Source organism: Cryptomeria japonica, chromosome 2 (assembly GCF_030272615.1).
Source record: "Cryptomeria japonica chromosome 2, Sugi_1.0, whole genome shotgun sequence".
Lineage (NCBI taxonomy): Eukaryota > Viridiplantae > Streptophyta > Pinopsida > Cupressales > Cupressaceae > Cryptomeria > Cryptomeria japonica.
The window spans coordinates 76,476,938-76,501,611 of NC_081406.1; the positions used below are offsets into that span (position 1 = coordinate 76,476,938).

Below are 24,674 nucleotides of genomic sequence, written 5' to 3' on the forward strand. Positions count from 1 at the left end.
GGTGCTGAATCTTTGTCATAGAGGAATTTTTGCTTGAGGAAAATTCCTCCTGACCCCCTGTCTAGCGCTCTATACCCTTACTTGGGCGTTGATTCTATGGTCTACAGGAACTTTGGGTTGGAGGAAAATTCCTCCACACCCCCATTCTAGAGCTCTAACCCAAGACTAGGCGCCATTTCCTTGGTATGCAGGAATTTGTGCCTTGGAGAAACATTCCTCCAAGACCCCCATTTGGCGCTCATGCTCCATGCTTGGGCGTGGAAATGACATGGTGAAGGAATTTTGGGTTGGGAGAAAAATTCCTCCACAACCCCAATCTAGCGCTCAACATCTAGACATGAGCACCAAAACCATGGTATGTGTTGGTTGAAAATTTTGTACACTTGGAGAAATATACAAAATTGTGGTTTCAACCATAGCGTGTGAGTAAAACTCTCCTAATTAAGGGAAGGCTCCCCCTATCTAACTACAACTTTGAAAATAAAATAGGATGGGACAGCAATCTTTCTTCTTCTTTCAAGAAAGAAAATATTCTTTTCTCTTCACAGAAAAAGATAGCGATTGGATATAAACAACAGTAACCACTTTCAAATGAAATGAAGTTTCCTGAAAGCGCAAAGACTCCTGTCACTTCCTTCGGGACGGGACAGCAATATCAAGCTCAAAGACTTGATTATATGAAGTCTTATCTACCCTTTTCTATACTAATGCTATAAAGGACAAGTTATAATAGCTCAAAGACTGGAATTTCTTATTCTTTTCTTCTTAAAACAATGAGAAGTAGTGTAAGCTCAAAGACTTAGCTATTTCTCACAAAATCTACTTCTAAATTCTGTTAAGAACAAGTGTAAGAACAAAGTCTTACAGCTTTTTCCAATAGAACTTCTACTTTAACTAAATTAATCTTCAATACTTGCAGCTCAAAGACTGCAAATCAAATTCGATTAAGCTCTCAAAGAAACACTTGCAAGGAAGGAGATATGGAACACCAACTCAAGAATATAGCACAAAGACTCAAAGCTTGAGTAATTTTCTTCTATTCCTTTCAATCTTTCAATTTACACATAAAAGCTCAAAGACTTCTTTGCTGCAAATTTGACAGAGTTTTTGCTTGCTTTCAAAAAGATAAAAAAATACAATAGACCCCCTCGAGTATTTATAGGAGAGGAGTCATGAGAAAAAGGTGGGAGGATCCTAACTAACTTGAGAAATTCTTTCAACCACCAAGACTTGTTCAATAACTAACTAAGACTTCAATAACTAACGAAGACTTATTCCAACTACAGTCCTAACTGAACACAACTTGTAGTTGCCTTACATGTAATTACAAAAGTGCAAGTAATGAGTTAACCTGCATTTTACAAAAAAATACTTTTACATGTAACTTGTCGAAAGGAAAACTACAACTAAAGATTACAAAAGTGGAAAAATACAACTAAGTGTTGAAAAACACTTGAGTCGCGACACGGGAAGACACGAATCCCTTAAACTTCTGGATGATCATTTGTAGTTCCTCAGGATCCGGTTCATGGGTGTTCTTGGCAACAACCATGGTCTTCACAATAGTATCATGACACTGGAGGAGCCCAGAGCTGTTTTTATCCAGAATGGCCTAAATTTCATGCAAAAAGGCTTTGTGTTTCATCAATATTTGAATTGAAGCGGCCGAGAATTGTTCGCTCCTCCATTCATTATGAATCCTCATCTGTAAATCAACAAGAACTTCTTCTTCTAGAATCAACTCTCCATCTTGGCTTAATATGTTGCAAGAGGCCCTTTCACAATGTGAGACAATATCTCGAAAAACTTCACCCCGGAATCTCATTGCATCACCGATCTCCTCAATGAGGGATTTAAGAACAAGAGCCTTGTTTTCCAGAAGCTCTTCAAATTCCAAGTACATGACCCTAGAAGAGATGATGGCATGCTCCTATAAAACACTCAACTGTTGTTGGGGCATGGTACGCCAAATCGTCAAACTCTCTTCAACACTTTCCAGATTCTTTTTGAAAGTATTGGAAGCCTGATCCAGTTTCTCCTCAATGGTTTCCAACTTAGACATCATTTGAAAAATGTCTTTCATCACTTGTGCACATAGATCATGAAGCTAATCAACCCAGGAATCCAATGCCTGTACCTTCTGAGCAGCCCTTTCCACTCCACGAATTGATTCTTGGGAACCAGAAGAACCTATGGAGTTACTCCCTTCAGCAGCAGGTTTTGTGATTTTATGAACAACTGCCATAAGTTGTCAATTTTCCTCTTCTAGCTTGTCTTTTTTTGCTACAAAGTTCATCACATCGTTGTACCAGCAAAGCTACAGAAAACTGAGCATCATGTTTAATCACCTCATGCGTTTGTTTACCCAATTCTATCCTTGTAACCTTATAATCAACAGCTGACATTTCTTCAAGTGGCTTATCTGCAATGGGTTCAACAATTTCAGCTACCTTCATCTTGTTACTGTCAACAGTTACTCTGGAGATAGTCTTGGCCTTCTTAGCAACCTTGGATCTAGAATGTTTTTAGTTGCTGATAGTCAAAGGCATCAAGTGAGATTTCTTGCTTCTTCCTTTTTGGAGTAAAAGAGCTAAGCCATGGAGGTAAAGTCATCAACTCCCCTTTAGAAGCATCTATAGGCAAAGGAGAAGCAGTTTCTGTTTGAATAACCGTGATCATCCTGGGAGGAATATTTGTTTGGACAGCGACCACGGTTTGCTCAATTACCAATGGGCATGTAGATTGCCTCATAAACTTTCAAAATCAGAAGTGGAAGTATCAATTTCTAACAACTGGATACAAGTAGGAATCTCCTTAAGAACTTCCAACACACTCTCTTGTTGATGAATGATTAGGAGGTGGCTCGTATGCTGAAATGGGAATGGCATTCTGAGGAGATTCATCCACAAGCAAATCAGGAGGAGAAAGGGGCGTCTCATCGGAAACTAGGGGAATGATCTCATGAGGCGAGTTTGAAACTGGAGACTTAGGAACATCATCAGATTGCTGCCCTTCTTCTGGATTATCTAGATCAACCACCTGAACATGAAATCGTGATTTTTCCTTCCCACGAACTGTCGTCTCCTCAGGAGGAAGCACTACTACCCTACTAACTCGCAACTTGATCCTTGTGCTCGAAGATGATGCACCTTCCTTGTTGTCAACTTGAATCTCAAACTTACGTCCAAGAGGCCCCGTAGAATCATCTTCTTTTCCAATCTTGATTTTTATGAGTCTAACAGCATTACTTTTCAGCCATGCATTGGTGTTAGCCAAGATAGGCTGAAATCTCTCAAGAATGGATATGCACTCTTTGTGTGACCATTGGATCAAAGGAAGTGGAGCTTCCTCAACCCTTCGTGAAATATATTCAAGATCAAGTACGTGCCCATCGTCAATCATTCCTTGTGGGATATCCACCAAGTTCAAATCAACAATTTGCTCAACAGTGAGCCTGCAATAATCCATCTTTAGAACCTCGACCTCTGTGAGAAGATCTACCCAAATGTCTTCAATGCGATGCACGTGCACAAAGGATTTCTTGATCTTCTCCTTCATACCCCGGTAATCAAAATCAGCTCTAGGTTTAAACCTTTTGAGCTTAATTTCTTGCATTTCAGTCTCCATGGCCTTATAGCTTTAACGGATGTGACAAGAGAATATCGGCCAATTTTTAATGGGTTTGTTGTAAAGATCCCCATTCCAACCTTGTGTCTAGCAGACTGATGAGTGTGGACAGCCATGATCTGTCTTCCCAACTCCATAAGAATGATCCTATCCATAGATGGCACACTCGCCGAAAACTCGGCGAGTGACAAAAACTCGCCGAGTTTTTGGACCTGGCGAGTAGTAATGACTTCTACTCGCCAGGAAAACTCGCCGAGTTTTTGGTGAGTTTTTGTCAAAAACTCGGCGAGTTTTAAAGAAAAAATCGCCTGGGTTAGCATAAGAGCAAAAAACGGCCAAAAATACATGCATTTTTTGTTTTTCTATATGGTTTTGGGCTGAGAAGGGGGAAACTCACTTGGAAGGGCCACCCTGAGAGCCCACTATGCCCTCAAGTAATCGCCGAGTTTTTTGGTCTGTCCGTCAGGATTCATATATGGAATATAACATTTAAGTATAAGAACTTATACTTTAAGTTATATTCCATATATACTGTCAGGATGTTTGAGAGTAGTTTCGGACCTCCAGGAGTTATAATGCAAAATCTAGTTTTTGGAGGATTCTTCAATTTTCCAGACTTAGTCAAATTTCAGGATCCTTCGGTGATGCCCCTTGACCCCAACTTTGAGTTGAAAGTTTGAAACTATGAGTATGAATGATGAAATTTCAAATATGATGAAAGTTTGAAAGTAGTTTTAGCTAGAGCTGGGGAGAGGAAGTTGTATTTACTTTTGGTTTTACAATAACTATTTACTATTTTGCTTCCAGCCATCAACATTTCTCATGAGGATGCGATTTTGTAGACACTTTGCAATCAAATATATCTAGAATCAGCTTGTTTCTTTTGTGTTATCATTTATTGACTCATTGGATGCATCTTCTCATTAAATTTTGCAAAAAAAATGCATTTTTTATTAAAATTAAGCGTGTTTTTATGTTGCCGAGTTTTTCGCCGAGTTTTTCCGAGTTTTTCCCGAGTTTTTTTCTCAAGGGCTTGGCGAGTCGAGCCGAGTCGCGAGTAGTTCAACTATGATCCTATCAGTTGGGTACCTAGGAAGCATATATGGCTGACCACTATAGCATCCAATTCTCATATAGGTGAAGGTGGGGAACTATAGAAACAAACATCCATACTCGCTCACCCTTTCCCATGCCTCATCTGATACCCTTTTGTTCCTCGGAGTTCTGTCAAACTGACACATGAAGTAACCGAAGAATGCATCTTGGACTCTTCTGAAATGCAGTCTGCTGGGTCTTAAAGGCAACTGATCATAATATTCCCAAACTGGTATAAGCAAGCGATCACCCTTGGTAGAAAGACCTGGAAAGTGTCTAAGTGATGCTACCGAGTATACCAAATATGAGTTCATGTAGAAATTCATGGTGGAAGGGACTGCTACAAGTTGTTCACACAAGGCATCATTGATGACTTCTCCCCATGATATATGATGAGACTGCCTTATGAACATGATGAACTAGTACATCCAGGGCTCAAAAACATTAGAATACTCAAGGCCCATTATCCTGCTGAGAAGGGTTATGGTGTCTCCTATCTCCCATTTGAAATCACAGCGGTACAACTTAGCCCACCTTGAGAAGGAGGCTTGTGGCTCTTAGATCCACCTGTTGATATGTCGTTTACAATCTTTTTCTCTCTTCACGTAATACTCAACTGCACTTTCTTTGGAGATTTTCATGTAAACAAGTGCGGGAGGTATTCTGAAGACCTTCTCGATTGTGTCTGCGTCAAGGCAGATTATTGCTTCACCATCATCATTTTTTATGACTCTTGTCTCCTTGTCAAAATGATGGGCGCAAGCGAGAACAAATTCAGGTTCTAGGGCAGCCACCAGGAAGGAAGATGCATGATGGATATGGCTGTCCAACAGCCGTTGCATATTGTTATCTTGTGGATCTTCCACCCTCTTGAAAAACTCTGACATATCCACATGCCCTATTTTTGTGTCTTTGATACGATCCAAAGGGGAAGAAACTTGGGAAGGTGCAACCTCGTTCTGATACTTGTCATATTTGTACTTCATCTTTTTTGGAATTGGAGATGACGGCAAATCTAACATTGATTGACAACCTGGAATACTCTGATGAAGACTTAAAAGTGTTAAGGCAACATCATATTCAACTACAAATAACATTCTTCCTTCTTCAAATGGGAAAAACTTCGATCCTTGAACTTCACAATTTTGTGAGAGAAAGAGGGGAAATAAATGGAAATAGGAAAATCTTGACTTTGACCAATTTCGGATCTTGGGGAAATTTTTGCAAGTATACAAGTTGGAAAGTGCATACATGCAAACGGATTTTTAAAACCCGAATGCAAGTACACTTGTAAATTTGCAAACGGAGAAATGGATGGAAAATGAGAATTAGACTTGCGGAAAATGACGAAAATGGAAAGTACGGATATGGGTGACATGAATGGATAAAAATGGGAAAATTTGGGAATGTCATTTTCATGAAAATGGGAAGAACTTTTCAACATGTAATCCGGTTTTTAAAACCCGAATTTGAAATGAAGGGTATTTAACATCTTTTCAACTTGGAATTTTAACCAAAAATGGTTAAATTCTTTAACCGTAAGGGAAGAACAAAGATTTCCAGCCAAAATCCCAATTACAAGTAAAGAGAGAAAATGGGAAAGAACAATGCAATTCAAAAATTGCATATCAAGGGGAAAATCTCTCTCACAAAACCGATTTTTGGGGGAAGAACAACATATTTACAAAATTACAACTAGAAAGGAAAACTAAGAAAACAAGAAAACAAGAAAACAAGAAAAATCATATCTTGGTTCAAACTGAAAATGCTTCTCCAAAAGATGATCAATCTTTGTGTTGAAGAAGACAATCCAATTAATAGAGACAATCCAAAATGCCAAACCCTGACCACGTTTTTGCAAAAACGCCTAAAACTGAAAAACGTGGCAGCAATGCATGAAGAATGGATCAAATAGAACTCCAATCCCCATGTCTAGGTAGGAGAGTTAAAAATGATTTAGAAGCTTGAAGATTTAAGGCACTTACATGAGGTAAAACGTGGTATTGGAAGAACACGTTTTTTGCTGTTCTAACGTCTTATAACCAGCAAGAATGATTACCACGTGGTATAAAAAAGAGCCTCCAAATCCATAAAAATCGCCTTAGGATTCAAAACGACTTCCTCCTAAAAACTCTCATCAAAAATCGATTGAAACTTTCAACAAATTTGCCTCCAATAGCTAATCGGGTTTTTGGAAAAGAAGTGCAAGTTTGATTTTGCATGCACTTGTGAAAATCGGGTTTTTGGAGACAAATAACAAGTTAAAAATTTCACTTTTTCAACTATAAGGCAAAAAATCGGATTTTTTGACCAAATAGCAAGTTTAAAATTGTCAAAAATGCTCTTTATAAGCAAAATCAGGTTTTTTAGACCAAATAGCAAGTTCAAAATGTCACTTTTTCTCTTTACAAGGCAAAATCAGGTTTTTGAGAGAGATATGCAAGTTTAAAATCACTTGCAAAGGGGAAATAAAATCCTTACAACAAGTTTTAAATCACTTGCACACATGTAATAGGGGTTTAAAATCCCTATTACATGTAAAAACCATTAAAGTGGGGTTTTTTGGAAAGAATTACAAGTTTACTTGTAACTTAACCAAAAAATCCCTATTTTAACTGAAAAAGCCAAAAACCAACAAAATCAACAAAGGGGAAATAAAAAGCAAATTACAAGTTTTTATTTTTCAATAAAGTGCACATGTAATAAGCTAAAAATTTCCCTACAAAGACCAAAACAATGGAAATCATTAAAACTTGCAGTTCAAGGAAAATTCTCCACCTGCAGTCAGGGAGAAAAAACCCGAAATTGAAGGAAAGACATAGCAAACGAATCCAGAATGCGACGAAATTTGAAACGTAGTTCGAGGATGGACTGAGGATTAAGCCAGTCCAAAGATTAGTCACAATTCTGCCTTGGGAAGTGTGCCATAAAGTAAAATTTTTCATTTTTTTCACAAAAATTTCATGTAATGGTCCTTCATTTTCAAAAAGAAAAATGAGGACAACAGTATGTAGGAATTTGTGCCTTGGAGGAAAATTCCTCCAAGACACCCATTTGGCGCCCATCCATCTTGGAACCTATTTTTCCAACACAAGGATTTTTCATTGATCCTTCACCAGACTTAGACAATTTTTGCTCATTTTCTAGATTTGGATGCCCATTTGGGATTGAAGTGATTTTCTCTACCTTAGAAGATTTTTAAGTTTTTCTACTGCAGGAATGAATTCCACACTTAGTCATTTTTTCGATCACTTCTCTACTTTTTCATCTTTCCGTATTTATACAAATATTCTCGGGAATGTTCTGCCTTCGGTGTTGGGACCCCTGCCAGTGAAGAACCTACCAAAAATAGACTTACTAAAAATAGTAAGTCCTTCAAAACATCAGAATTAGGGCAAACCGGTGCAGGATGACACTTACTAAAAATGGAAACTGCTAAAAATAGTAGTTTGATTTTTGGCAAAATAAAGACAATCCGAGAGGCAGTGAAATTCCCTAAAAAAATAGGAATCAGAATTCGCAAAATAAAGACAATCCGAGAGGCAGTGAAATTCCCTAAAAAAATAGGAATCAGAATTCACTCAAATTTCACTAGTAGCTTTGTTGAAGGGTCCTGATTCCAATGCAATGTTCATTTTTTTCAAAACCCTAAGGAAAAGACCTCAAATCTAAGTCTGAAGGGCGAAACCCTAAAATGGACTGAACGAGTTCCAAACTTAGCCAAACTTGCTCAAACGACTTGTAGACTTGATCAAATTCACCCAAAACACTTGCAAACCGAGGAGACTAAAGAGAATTCAGCAGAAAAGACCCACAGAACCAAAACCAAAAGACCAAGAGGACCTAAAACGTAGGGGGTCCCCATTTGCAATGGGGTGATGTGTGATTAGGTCCCAACAGGTGGGTGTGGTTCTACATCCAATCAAAGTTGGTGAACTCTAACCCCTCACAAAGTCATCACAATGAACTTGTCTCGTGATCGAGTTAGTCTTTCGTTGGTGCAATCATGTGTGTGCATTGGTTGTGAGCTCTATGTTATTTGTCATATTGTATCAAGGCAAACCAATTGGTGTTGCAATTACAATGCGAAATTTTAATTCACCTATTTTTTCCCTTTAATGTCTTGAGTAACAACTTAGGGCATTAGAATGTGTTGGACAAGCAAACTAGTAACTCTCTAATAGTCCCAAAAAAAGTAAGCATAAATCTCAAAAATCTAGAGAACAATGCAAATCTCAATCAAATTTGTAAAGTCCCCTACTAGGTTTAGGCTTGTATTAACCATTATTAGTCTATTTCAATATACTTATGACTTAAACTAAATTGATTAGGAGACAAATCTATCTTAACATAAAACAAATCTATAATATTCCATAGTTCAATTAATTTATCAATTATTACTAAGTAAATTGTTCATCTACCATGCTAGATAATTAATTCTATCATACTAGATAATTATTTTATCATCCATAATTCTTAATGTAAGTGTCAACCTTTGTTACTACTTTAGTTCTAAGGAAGAAGAGGATGTCTATGTTACCAAATCTCTTAGAGACCAAAATACAATAGGCTACCTCAAATTTTACAGATCCAAGCCCTTACCCTATCTTGGGACCATGCCCTCAAAGTTTACAGGACGCTGATCCTTACCCTATCTTGGGAATCATCCTATTGATTGGATTTAGACTGCCCCTCTTTGGAAACAATTCAATCCCTTCTTAGATACTGACAGTAGTAACAAGAATTAGACTATAATTATAATTAACTTCTCATGAATTATGAATATATATGTAATTAAGTATGATTGTCATACATATTGCAGTCCATATTAATATTAATATTAACTTCTGCTTAAAAACATTATCAGACTTCATATATTAAGCATACATATTAAGCACATCCCCATGCATACCACCAAGAACAAGGATGTTACTGCCTGTAACTTAATAACAAATCTGATCTGATCTGATCCATGGTGCTGTGACTGGATGTTTTTCATTCCTTTCCTTTATATCTCTCAATGTGAGGGAGAGGTCACACCTCTTCATTATTTCTGCCCTTTGAAAGGGACACAACCTTTCACAATCAGATGCACTTCTTATTTAAATCAGATCTGCGTTTCTGATTTCCAAATTATCCCGCCCTCAAATGAGGTTCTCTTATCCCTTTTATATCTCATTGTTGAGGGAGTCACAACTTTTCCTTCCATGTCTTTTGACCATTCATTAAGTTAATTAAATTTCAATTAATTATATTCTTTTATATTTTAATTAAATTTTTTATTTTATTATTATTATTTATAATTAAATTCTATTTCAAAGTGAGGACATTACAAAATTCCACACATCAACAAGAATAGTGCACATCTCAATTGCACATCACACGTCAATAAATCTAAGAAAGGTACACATCTCACACCACAACCATATGTAGCCAGTGCAAGCACAAAAATTGTGCATTTCTCAATAACATTGGGATCTTCATCCTTGTATTTCTCGTAGAAGCGGCCATTACGAGTCCATTTGTTGGTTCTTAGACACCCCTACGTGGAGAAACAACAATTCTATGAGACTGCATCCCCTGATCATTGGTGAAGACTAACTTCCGCATTCAAGTAGCTATTACAAGTCCATTAGTAGGTTTTTTAATCCCTCCAAAAGAAAAGGTCATTCTATGAGACTACATTGTGGGTGCATGAACCTTGACAATTGAAGAAGAATAACCTCCACAATCAAGTACTACTTTTAGCAGTGGTTGAATGCTTTAAAACAACTAAGTGTTTTACAATGTAGTGAATATACTAGTATCAAAATAGCACACTTTATCTTCTTAACAATTCAATGTGTATCAACACCTCTATCAAGAGCAAATCCTCACCTACGATAGTTCAAAGTATAAAACTCCAAGTTGTAATGGCATGCCTTGCACATACACAAGAAGCTTCATAGTTTTATAAAGGATAAGCATATGGGATTTCTCAGTCTCACTTTTCTTCAAATGAGGCTCAAAATCTCATTGTGAGTGTCCTACCTGGATTAGTATTGGTAGCAATGCAAATTTTCACACAAGCCTATATCCTAGGATACACTTTCCAATAGATTTCATCATGTTCCTCAACACCCAATAGTTATTGGGCATAAATGTTCTTTATCAACAATTCAATTGTGTACAAGGCATCCCCACACATCACTTGAGGAGACATCAGAAAAAGGAGAACATACCACATGCCTCCCTTCAGATTTACACACTCATACAACGTTCTACATCATGCTAATAGGATTGATGGAACACCCTAGAGTAACATAAAATCTTGTATCTTATCATTATGTTTAGAAGTTTGCACTACTCATGGTTTGCCAAGATTTGGTGCTAAACACTGCAAAGAAGAGTTTTCGTGCAATGCAACTTATTGAGTCTGTGGCTCAACAATGGCAACTTGACAACCAGCTATTGCAACATGAAGATGTTTCTGCAGATTCCAAAGGAATCCCAACAAAATTACTCCTTAGCATTGGAGTACAAGAATACCACATATGTCCCTCACACTACAATCCCCCTCACATTTAGGGAGTCCATATACATCCCTTGAGGAATTAGTGGGTATAGTGTTGTAATGTCCCCCACTTTGAAATAGAATTTAATGGTAAATAATAATAATAAAATTAAAATTCAAAAGAATAAAAAATAAAAAATAAAATTTAAATGTAAGAGAATATAATTAATTATAATTAAAATTTAATTAAGTTAATGAATGGTCAAAAGACATGGAATGAAAAAGTTGTGACTCCCTCAAACATGAGATATAAAAGGGAGAAGAGAACCTCATTTGAGGGGGGATATTTTGGGAATCAGAAGTGTATATCTGATTTAAATAAGAAGTGCAGATCTGATCATGAAAGGTTGTGTCCCTTTCAAAGGGCAGATATAATGAAGAGTTGCACTCTTTCAAAGGGTGCTAATGGTGGAAAGGGTGTGTCTCTTGCCAAAGGGAATACATGATGAAGAGGTGTAAACTCTTGCTCACATTGAGAGATATGAAGGAAAGGAATCAAAGCATCCAGTGACATCACCATGGATCAGATCAGATCAGAACTGTTATTAAGTTACAGGCAGTAACATCTTTGTTCTTGGTGGTATGCATTGGGATGTGCTTAATATATGAAGCCTAATAATGTTCCTATGCAGAATTTAGTTGTACTATTAATATAGACTGCGATATATATGACAGTCATACTTAATTTCATAGTACATGAAAGACTAATATTAATAACCCATTCCTTAATACTTTTGCTAATGCCTATGGAGGATGGGTTAGATTTGTGCTCAGGGAGAGGCGGTCTAATTCCAACCAATTGGGTAGTCCCGAGATGGGGTAAGGATCAGATTCTGAAATGTCCCCCACAATTTTTTTCAATTTTTACACACGATAATTTCACCCATTAGCGTTAGCATGATAATATATTGAGAGCAATATATATTGGCGGTTAGACCCGCCACTTCCACTTTTCAGCGGGATAAGAAATAATGGAAATTAACAACTACTTGGCGGTATAACCAGCCAATTACAAATCCAAGAAGACTGAAGATAAACAAAGACAATCACTCCACCACTTATTCAGCGAGAGAACTGGAAATAACAAACTATCCACTCAACCACTTATTCAGCGAGAGAACTGGAAATAACAAACTATCCACTCAACCACTTATTCAGCGGGAGGACAGGAGTACAAAATGAAATAGAGATAGGCGGCGAAGCCAACCTCTTCCGCTTATGCAGTGGGCAATACAAGAAAGTATAATGCAGTATGAAAATGGACTGTTTCGGTACTACTGAATACAGCCTTACAATAAGCCAACTCTACAAGATACTGTCAGTACATTAAAGCACCAAAATGTAATGGATACAAGAAAGTACTCCAAGAAGTTACAAACAAGAATACTCGAAGACACAAGCCAAAAATGAACACTTTACCAAATCTGAAATAACACACCACCATCACCAAAAGTCAGACCAGCAACGCTGTGAAGTCCATAAATCCATCATAACACTTCCGAATGGCTCCAAATTACTGGCGAATGAGAGCTAGGCAGGGGGCGCCCAAGTTCCAACCCACCAACTAAGCCAAGCAGCCTCAAAACTTTAATGCATGCATTACAATGTTACTCCAGCATGGTACGGCTTTCCTAGAGAGGGGCGATCTGCCTTAAAAATCCATCTCTTCACTTTAATTCATGAAACTTAACAAGAAGGAACGCCTAGCAGAGAGGAATCCAATGAGCCAATACCCAGAACAAACAGACAATCAAGCAGGGAGATATGAGCGAAAAACTGCTTCAGCCATGAACAAACCAGCAACACACAAAAACACACCAACACTTAGAAAACTGAAAATGCAATAACAAAATCCATCTCAATGTAGCTCAATCTATTCCTTTGTATGAGAAATAGGCTCTCCAATCAGCTAGGTGCTAACTCTCAAGCACGAAACTGGCACAAGCTAGGAAGCTCTCAACTTCGAAGCACAAGTCTGGCACAAATTCGGCAGCACTTCATTACAAATATTCATGGATGTCCAAATGAGGAGTAGAGCCTTGTATTTATAGAAAAGATCTCCTCAAATTCAAATTCAACTCCCTCCAAATTGACACGAAATCAAATCAAATCAAATGCCAACTTGGACGCCTGTTGTGACGTTTTCACACATCGCCCCATTGCAAATGGGGACCCTTGTTTTTTGCTTTTTTAGGGTTTGTTCTTTAGGTTTTTTAGGGTTTTGTCGGTTAGCCTTTGCATTTTGAATGTCGCCCAGGGGTCAATAGGAAAGCAAGTCCGGCTTGAGTGAGGTCCTGTCCTAAAATTTGGCTAAGTCTGGAATGTCCTGATCCTGAAATTTGACTAAGTCTGGAAACTGAAAAAACCTCCAAAAACTAGATTTTGCAATATAACTCCTGGAGGTCTGAAACCACTCTCAAACATCCTGAAAGTATATATGGAATATAACTTAAAGTATAAGAAAGAAGAAACATAGAAGGAAATGTCACTATATTCCATAAAAATTATCCTAATAGAGAGTTTAAAAGTCAAATTTCGCTCCTGTCCTTCACTGAGGATCCAGAGCGAATTTCGCTCCTGTCCCTCCCACGAGGACCAAGGCGAAGCGCTCCTGTCCCTCACCAAGGGTCCAGAGCGATAATACTTATTTGAGCAATTCCTGACCGTGTTTAGACGAATTGAGACATCAAAGGCATGGTGAAGGACGAAATGAGCATGATAGAGCATCCAGACTTGATCAAAAACAATGAAATAATGAAGTTTTTACCTAGAGGGTCAAATTCGCTCCTGTCCCTCACTGAAGGACCAGAGCGAAATTCTTCATAAGGTACGATCTAGGCAAAGATCAAGCAAGTTTTATGTTTGAAGGTAAGAAAGGAGATGAATTGAACCCATTGAAGACAAATTGAAGATTAGTAAACGTCAACAAGGGACCCAAATGCCCAAGTTCGCTCCTGTCCCTCAGGCAGGGACCAGAGCGATTTTTGTCTTAGACAAATTTCTTGCCAAGTTACAATGAATTCCAAGGCATGGATGAATGAAAGGGGACATTACGAGACCGTTGAAGATAAATTTGGAAGCTGGCGAAGTGTGATGGAGACTACAAGTACAAATTCGCTCCTGTCCCTCTTCAAGGGACCAGGGCGATATAATGGTTATATTGTCGTTCCTCCAAGTTCAGGACACTCCAAGGCGAAGAACAAGGTGGTGAGGACATTTTAAGACATCTCCATCAAGCACAAAGTTACAAAGGTCGCCAAGTTAAAGAATTTGCATCAAGACACTTAATTCGCTCCTGTCCCTCAGGAAGGGACCAGAGCGAAATTTGCATAAAGGCATAGATTTCGAAAGATTAAAAAGCACCAAGTGATTAAGGAAGATCAAGGGATCACGTTTTACCCGATGAAGACAATTGCAAGTTGAAGAAAGCAAAGACAAGTCCAAAACCTTGAAGTTCGCTCCTGTCCCTCGGGAAGGGACCAGAGCGATGTCTATTATATTGGCCAAATCTCTCAAAAATCACGTAAGGTCAAGGTTTTGCAAGGTCGTAAGGGGTCCAAGACATGATTAGAAGGTGATATACAAAGACTTCAAACGTTAAAAGATCCTCAAATTGAACAAGGAAGCTATATCGCTCCTGTCCCTCTCCAAGGGACCAGGGCGATTTGTATGGGATCCTTCATTTTCCTTCAAATTCATGCCAAGTCAAGGTTTTTCGAGATCACACAAGGTATAAGGTGTCTTTTGAAGATGATGTGCAAGAATTTTGAATGTCAAAGTGTTACCAATTTGTGCAAGGAACTCATATCGCTCCTGTCCCTCTCCAAGGGACCAGGGCGATATTTGCCAAAACACATGTTATCCTTTAAAGATCACCGCAAAATAAAGTTGCACAAGGTTTGAAACGTCTTCTAAAAGGTGGTGAAGGAGGAGTTGATATCAAAAATGGAGAATTTCAAGTGAAAATATTTGGATCGCTCCTGTCCCTCTCCAAGGGACCAGGGCGATAATACATCCAAAGGCACTCATGCACACATGCAAGTCGATCTAGTTTGAAGGACCTAGCGAAAATGGTAAATCCAACGTGGAGATGGAGACCTTGGACGTAAAAATTGCAAGAATCAAGACAAAAGTGATGGATCGCTCCTGTCCCTCAGTCAGGGACCAGGGCGATAAGGTTAGTATTTTCCATATTCAAAAAATTTGGCGCTCAAGCAAACATTTTTTTAATTTATTTTAAATGCTAAGATCGATAAGTTTGAAAATCCTATTAAATTAGCATTTAAATATTGCTCTTAACATTTATTAATTATTTTGCCTTTAAAAAATCGAATTTGATAATTTAAAAACAAAGGCATTTAATTAATTATTGATTAATTAATAAAAAATCAAAAGGAGCGCTAAGATATGGAGGTCGGCCTTTATTACTTATTTAAAAAGGTCGTTTAAAAATTGCTTTATTTCACAAAAGTCGGCCTTGGGGTGAGTGGTGAGATGAGCGCTATAAAGGGAGAGGTGAAAATCATTATTTTCACATTATCATTTTTCCATCTCATATGCGATCAAAGGGAGAAGTGCGAATTTATATCCAAGGAAGTGCGAAATTGTGTTTGAAAGTGCGATTTGGAGTTTACAAAGCTAGGTGGTGCGAACTACTATCCAAAGTGGTGCGAGTCCAAGTTTCCATTTGTGCGAACTTGTCAAATCCATTGGAGATCACGTCAAAAACTTGAAGGGTGGCGAACTCGATAAGAGGAACGTGGCTTTGAAGATCACATCGAGGACATATCAAAAGGTGGTGAAATTGATATTTTAAAGGAAAGATCACGTTGAAGACTATATAACTTCAATTTTGCCTAGGCAAATTCCTTGTTTTGCATTCTAGAGTTAGCTCTCAAGAGAGGTATGGCGATATGGATTTATTGTTTTGATTTTGAAAGTTGATCATCATAGCTTAAATTTTGAATTTTGAATTTTGAATTGTAATAAGCTCAATCGTTTTTTAGGAAATAATAACTCAAGGACTTATTATGAAGTTTCCTAAATTTAATCTCTAATCTAGTTATTCATTGCAAAATCATGTTGCTAATTTTGAAATGTTGTGTAGGCATCAAATGGAGATCTCATCAAGAAAAATCAAGACGGATCAAGGACGATCTTCGCCGGGACGATCAAGCCAGGACAAGGGCGACCTCTTCCAAATCCAGCATTCCAAGGCAAGGTACATCAATCGTCTTGCACATCAAGGACAGAAGGAGTTAGAACAAGAGTTAATTAAAGATAGCCTCTCAACGACATCAAATTGAATATCTAGCAAGCTACAAGTGTCAGATGAGGTGGCATCCCAGTCATCACTCCTCCAGTCAGTGTGGTCCACCTCAGCATGTCCAGATTCAATATACTTAACTCATGGAAGGTGGCACAAACTCCGATGTACCTACCCCAGCTATCCATTGGTCGATTTTTCTAGAAGGGACATGTGTCCAAGCAATGCAATTTTATCATTGGTCAAGCATTAAATGTTATGTAATGGTTGTAACAAACCCTAATTAGGGTTTTCATTATTGAATCTTGGCCATTGATCTTGAATTGATCTAAGCCATCAAATTGTATTGTGGGCACTATATATGCCCAGGCATTTCATTTGTAAAGGCTAATTAGCAAGAAATTAGAGAGAGAGTTGTAAATAGTTGAAAGTAGTTAGTAGATAGAGAGTAGAATAGGAGGACAAGGCAAGAAATTGTTGCCATTGATTGTAAACAAACTCCATTTTCATTAAAGTAATGGTGAAATATGTCGTTTTCTTGCAATTTGCATGGTTTCTTGTTGAGTCTTCAATCCTAGATGGTAGATGATTAGATGAATGGAGGAAATGTGATTAATTGATGGTGGAATTCGTATACCCATACTACTAGCAGTTTGTTGATTGCAGACTCGCCTTGTGTAGTCAACTGGAATCGTTCAGCTTAAGCTCAATTTCAATTTGTCGCCTCTTCATTGATATGCATCAACTTGGATGGTATCTATGCCTGCGGTGATGATTTGAACATCATAAAGCTTCCCTTAGAAGATCGCACTAGCCTTGTGTAGATGTTCCATTGATGTCAAAACAAGACCTAGTTAGAGTTTCATCAAAAATCAAATCATTGCTCCTACATTCTTAGTATTAGGATTAAATCCTCTCTTCCCCCCCTTCCTTTTTTCCTTTTTTTTAATCTAAGTTAGTGAGAGCTTGTGTTCTAGCAAAGTAGATCGGAAATTCAATCACCAAATGTAAGTCCCCTTGAAGGAAACAGCAAATCACATCATACCACTGGAAGCTTGTCCACACGTAGAGACCCTACCAAAAGAACATTGGAGTCATCCTAACTGATCCTTCATGCGAATCTTCAGCAGTTAGAGACTTTATTCAAGAGAGGATAAGATGCCTTTAGGTATTTTATTCTGTGTATGATCGTGTACAAAATACACGTCAACAACGCCCAAGGCAATATAATATTTGACTTTAGTTTAAGTCACATATTCCTCCAAAAGGGACGCCAACTTAAGCAATAGTTTACACATTTTAAAGAATAATTTTTTTAATGGTATATCTCCTAAGTTGACGTCCAACCTTGAGTCTTAACAATAATGCTTTATCACCAAATCAACCCCTTAAGTCATAACATAAGTCACATGCCTAGGCCATGGGAAAACATTAAAAAATATTAAAAAATACTTTTTCCATATACTAAGCAACTACCATAGAGAGCTGAAGGCCAAAAGTATTGAAAACTGCTCTGCCAGAAATAGCCTCTGAACTGGACCACTGAAACTTGCCAAAAATAGCACTATCAAAAATAGAACTTACTGCTAAAAATAGTGTGTCCAAATGCATTTTAACCACATTCTAAGCAATCGTTGCAACTTACTAAAAATAGTAAGTCCGGAAAAGTCTTCACATCCAGTTGCATGTCACACCATAACGAAGCTCTCTGAAAACCTAAAAAAACCCAAAGAAATGAGTTGTCCTCGCCCCCACTTACTAAAAATAGTAAGTTTACTTACCAAACTCCACTGCTTACTACGCATGTACCATCATTGCGAAGCTTTCTGAAAATCCAGAAGGAATCCAGAATCAAAACTGTAAAACTCCAACATGCAAGCCACCAAAATTGCCGAGACATCCTCCTAGAGAGTAAGAAACCCTAATTTATGCTCCCGACTAGCCTACGAGTCTTCGAAATAGGCTAACGGCCAACTAAACTGATTATTGCTGAGAAGGGGACATTACAGATTCCATAAACCTTGAGGGTATAATCCGAGATGGGGTAAGGGTCTGCATCCGTAAACCTTGAGGGAGCCTGTTGTAGTTTGGTTTCTCAACGCTCTGGCGACATAATCATCCCTTCCTCCCTTAGGGTTAGGTAGTAACAGGGTTAGATCATAATATAGAAGGCTATGAATTATGAAATGTAGAATTAATTGTAAAAAGGCATAATAACTTGGTAATGCATTTGGCAATGTATAATAATTGTTGGAAATATGACAGCTTCCAAGTAGGGGATATTACAAGTGTATACTCACCCTTCCCAAAATTATACTACAATGATACCAGACATATCCCTTGGAACTCAGTGGAATCTATACAAGATTTCACACTAGGAAAACCAAAAGCAATGTAACACTCTTGAGCAACTCCATACTCAATTTTCAGAAGTGGAGGATGTGCAAGCTAAAAATTGTACACCCCACACAAGGAAGTCTAGCTGCGACCACATAAAATGGAAGAAACAACCATTGAGCACATGTGTGAATGTACAACACCAAAGAACAAACAGGAACACATAGATCCCTTATAGGAGATAAAGTATATGTAAGAGTCAAATCAAAAGCTCTCTTTCAAATGGAAAGTGAATCAATGATTCAATATACCTTTGGGATATTGTGGATCATATATGATATTAGGAAGGATAAATGAAGTGTCATATAAGCTATCTAAGTAACATCTCATGTAAAAGTAAACTTACATTTTCATGTTAGCTTCTTCAATATATTCTATCGACATACAACATTATTCTATTGCTGTTTAAGTTAAAAAGAAACCATGCAACCCAGTTAGACTATTGTATAAAGAACAGAAAAATTAAGAAATTAATTAATCAAGTAGTAACTTACTGTATTATCAGATAAACTTTTAGAAGAAGAAACTTTGGAGAATTAAACTGTTTACGAGAAAAGGCAAACTCATCAAAGGCAATAAGTCTTTTAAAGTGAAACAAGGGTTGTTATTAGCCCTAGCAGGCCTTTACTCCCCAAAGAATCAGTCAATTATATATTCCAACTACAGAGGACAAGAGATATAAATATTATCATCAAAAACAATTAGTTCGGTGAGGCAATATTATGACAGACTAAAAATGAGGTAAATCCTCAGAGACTGAATTTCTTAATTTCCTTTCTTAGATTATTGAAAGTTGAAACATCTAGAACAAGACAAAAGAGTGGGCTGTTTCAACATCATTTTTATGCACATTATGAGCACGTGTAAGAAATTCTTTGAGTCAAAAGAAAACAGATTAGAAAGAAAAGATGCTTACAAGCAAATCATTGCTTGTCGTCTTCTTAATACTCTGCACTTCAAGTCCCTTGAGACTGTTGGACAGCAAAGGAACGTCTGAAGAATCACAATCAAACACTGAACTCTGTGGAAAATTCAGTTCTATGGCAAATCTCTCTGTCTTGCTTCCAAATGATTTGCCTTCTTTATTAAACCCTTCAATTTTGAGAGCAGTTAAAGCTCCGGACCTTGTGTGGAAGAGCACCAAATTACAATTTACAAGACTTGAGGAGAAGAGGAAATGTGCAGATGCTAAAGTCGCATGGCCACAAAGATCAACCTGCCACACACCATGGAGATGAAATGAGAGAATGAAAAATATATGAGGAACGTACACTGCATTATGTCAGACCATATTTTCCTTTTAACATCTAAAAATGATCCTATCCAAGTAGCTATCATTTTCAACCGTGCTGTGTCTTAATTAAGTCAGGTCCCAAATATGGTCTGTAGAGAATAATAACCGTGAGAAAATATTACGAACTTTAGCCCCTCATATCAGCTATACCCATCTGAAATAAATAATAAAAAAAGGAGAAATAATGTGCAAAACAAGGTGTAGAGGAAATTTTCCATACAATAGAATTGTTGTATCCTTGCATATTATATAATATAAAATTACAAAGAAAAGCTACAATGGTCTAGAAGCAACCCAAATTGATCTCTTCATGCTGATTTCTGCTTGTGTCATCATGAAAAGATTTCAGGAACTTATTGACCAATAAATGTCAAGCAGGTCACATGGTTGATCATGAATCCCTTTGCTTTCAAATGAAGATTTATCACAGTAATGTATCTGTATTTTTCTGACTTTGTTAGAGATCCTCCTACTAGTACCTGCGCCCACTATTGAAATATGCCGCATATGTGTAAACTACCCATACACACATCTTACATAATCCACAACCAATACACAATCGGTTTGAAATGAATGAACAACCCTTGTTATCTATCATCTTGTGTCATCAGTCATCACTAATTTGAGACTCCCATCAACTCCATCCCCATCGTCAAGTGATAAGAAGATAACAGTAGTGGTTCTCTACATTTTAGGGATGCAGAGACAGGTTATGAGGCCAGGGACAGCAAAAAAATCTGAAAATTGAAATATTAAGTTACAAACAAATTTAAAAAGCTGCAATTTCATGAAGATTCTTGCAAAATTTACCAATTACTATTAATAATCTACCTAGCACTAATACTTAGTACCACTTGTATAACATGATGTGATAAAATATGAGTTTTCTATAAAAATAGCTCATTTACATTAAATAATAAAATATGTTCCGTTCAAGAATAAAAACATGCTCACATATTGAAAATTATTAAATATATTGTGTTTAGGAGCCATTACTTTATGTTGAGTGAAATATTGAGGTGACTATATTTGTTGTTGTTGAAAAGTAGACTACAAAGTACAAACCATTTCCAACAATCCTTCATCAATTTTTTTGAGTTTTATGGAGAGATATCTTTGTCGCAAGTTGTTCTTTGGTGATTTGGAAAACTGCAATTTCTGGTGCCCTGACTTCAGCTGGTCATAACTTCTGCTCAAACATCTGATTGAAATTCTTTTTTTTATTCAGAAACTAGATTCAACATTTTTTTGAAACGAATTGCTTTTCATAACTTTCGATGAAGTATAGAGAGAGATAAAGGGTCTCCAAGTAGACACTAATATCAACCTCAAATCTTAGGGTAAGAAAAAATGATGAAAAGAATATCCAATGCATCTGATAGAGCCCTTAATAATTCACAAATTATTTAGATGTAGCATCAAAAAATGAAAGGAAAATAGATGAGTGGATAAATCTAGAGGATATTTACACAGAATAGTACGAGGATTTCTTTCATTTGTATGAGGATAATATATCTGGGCTTATATTTTATGAATCTTCTATAGTTGATGAAGAACAGTCTCTTTTTGATAATTTTCCTCTCCTTTATTATGACTATGGTCGAGATGCTATAAAGATCTCACAACTTCTTTTTGGCAAAAAATAAATTCTTTATAGTGAATCTTCTAATAAGGGAAATACATCTAGGAATGAAATGTTCAGACAAAGATGACTGCACATGGTCATGAGAATGCAATCGAGGAGAGTGTTCAACATAAACCTTTTTTAAACCTTCAATTCATCATGACACTTACTTCAATAACTCATGGAAATATACGTGAACGGAAATTTTAATGAGGGATGCATGGATCCATATGATATCTTTGAGAATGTGGAGCAGATTACAGTGAATGGGTTCGTTCAAGTCATCAAAACAAAGTCTTGTCAAGTCTCTACTCAGTTTCCAAGTTCAAAATAATTAATTTTTCAGAATGTAAAAAAAAAACTGGAAATTGGAAATTTTCAAAAAACTTCTTTCAACTTTCTATAGGAATTGAAAGGTCTGGACTGAATCAGGCAAATCCATCCAATCCAACAAATCCAGATTTCTACCTATTCAAGTGGCTTCATAACTTCATTTCCAAGTTAGGGACAATGAAGAGGACGGAGGAGGAGATGCATTGGAGAGTTTCCATTTGGCTCTAAGATTTGTGGACAAGCTTTCCAAAGGGGAGGACATGTTGTGTTCCTAAACAAGGGGAATCACCATTGATGTTGCTCTACAATGATGTTTCTCAGGAAGGGTGTAAACCACATAAATTTGGTGTTCTGTTTTCTGAGTTTTTTCTCACATGCTAGAATGAGTGCTATGCCGTTGTCACTTTTTTATATGCACATCTATGTTACTGTCTGAAATTTGAATGCATGCTCAGTAAGAAAATGGATCACAGATTTTGAATCAGCGTTCGGGTCTGTTTTGAGAAGGTCTTGAACAACCTGGATCAGGGCATCGTGAAAATATGGACTATCATGTCTAACCCTCGTATTCAATTTGTCTTCAGTTTAAAAAGATAAATAAGAAGCAAAACGCATTAATTCTAAGCATGGATAAGAACATCTCACAAAGACGCGGGGGTACAATTGATCATGTAGTAATACAATTACTCTATAACTGGAAGGTATAATGCTCTGTTTTGTTATATTCAGAAGCTAAAGACGGATAGATATTTGTATCAATGCCATAAGATCATTTTGGTCCTTCATAGACATGTATCAGCACTCACCAGTAGTGAGTTTGACATTTATGGTTAGACAGGAATAGCCTTTTCCCATCCACCATGGGAATATTATGGTACATGGAACTTCTTTTGTCATGATGGATTCTGGCTGCTCCCTAGTAACCCATCTAGGGTCCGTTTAGGCAGTGGCAGCAGAATGACTAGCTTAGATAATCAAGTTATTTGCTATGAAGAATGTACAACCCACACTCACCTGTTGGAAATATTGTCATTGATGTCAAAGACAATTGGAACTTACTGTCATTGATGTCTAAAGAGTTTGATCAGAGTAACAATAAGAGCAAAGATATCACGAGGAGAAAGAATATATTCAGTTATCAAGATATATATCAAAGATATAGAGAAGTTTGCTATCATTAATGTTAGAGGAAGAACGAGGAGACTACTGAAAGATTGTCATTGAGTTGTCATCATTATTATTGATGAGAAATGAGAGTAACAGTTAAGAGAAAGTTATGAATAATGGAATGTGAACACAAATAACAGTGAAATATATCAATCAATGTCAATAGCTTCATCTTATGCAAGACTCTATCCTTTTTATGGATGACTTGAAATGAAAGTAACAGATGTACAAGCCAACTTCTATGTTGACAGCAATGAATATCACACAGTGGCAACGATCAAAGATGTTTCAGACCAATGCATATACTAGTATGACATGGATCAGACATGAGGCAGTGACATGTAAGAATATTATGTCAAATCGCATCACCTTATGAATAGTATAAGCAGCAATTAGAAGACAATTAAAGAGGTGCAATTTATAATTGTCCACAAAGATTCCGATTCAAAGGGTGTTTAATTAATAAACTAGAAACAGCGATTAATACTTGGTCTCATCAAGGCATCAGTTAAACAGAAGGGTGCGAAATTATAGAGAATGCTTTGTTAAATGAAAAGACATGATGCTAAACAAACAAATCATTACATTATTGGAATCGATCCTTTATGAAAAATAAATAAAATAATTAATAAATAAAAAGGGACAGGACTCTTTGAATAAAGTATCCAATCAAACGGATATAACCCTTGGAAATTCAAAGATATAAATAGAGATTAAAATGAATGCAAGGAAGGTGTGTGAATAGTATGAGTGTATAGAGGAAAAGGCTCTTTTGATCTGATTTATATCAGACTTGAAGGAGATAAAGGAGACTCTTATATACTAAGTTGCTCCTCTTGGTGGGTTCGGATTTGAGGTTCTGGTTCACGGGTTCGGCCAAAATTTTTTGGGGGTTTCGGATTAAATATATACATATATGCAGCAGTAGTTAAGTTCAAAATACTCTACTATGCTGATAGTCAAATAACATAGCAAAATAGTAAATACACCACCATATTAATTTTTAGTTCAAAAATGATAATGTCAAGCTACAACAATCAGCCATCACTGATCAAATATCATATGGGCCTTCAAAAATGTCATCATCATTCTCCATAAGCAACAATCAATCTTCAACTCTTCTTGAGCAATGGCAAACAAAAACTGAAGTTCAGCAATGGAGCAAAGAAGTTATGTTTTTTATTCTATTGTCCAAAAATGAAGTAGGTTTTACTTCTTTAGTATTTTAGGAGGTCAAATTAAGGTTGGGGGTCGGATTTACCTTTTTGACATTAAAAAACAATTAAAAAAAGTCAACAAAATCAACTTTTTCTGCCAA

The 24,674-nt window shown here is 36.9% G+C and overlaps 1 protein-coding gene across 1 annotated transcript in view; it reads right to left on the bottom strand.

The window, feature by feature from the left end:
- The window catches only part of LOC131070752 (uncharacterized), a 59,948-nt gene that overhangs the window by 11,564 nt on the left and 23,710 nt on the right, over positions 1-24,674 (bottom strand). Inside the window, exon 3 of the mRNA XM_058006382.2 lies at positions 19,855-20,154. Coding sequence (XP_057862365.2) covers positions 19,855-20,154 — 300 coding nt within the window. The remainder of the gene's footprint in view (positions 1-19,854; positions 20,155-24,674) is intronic.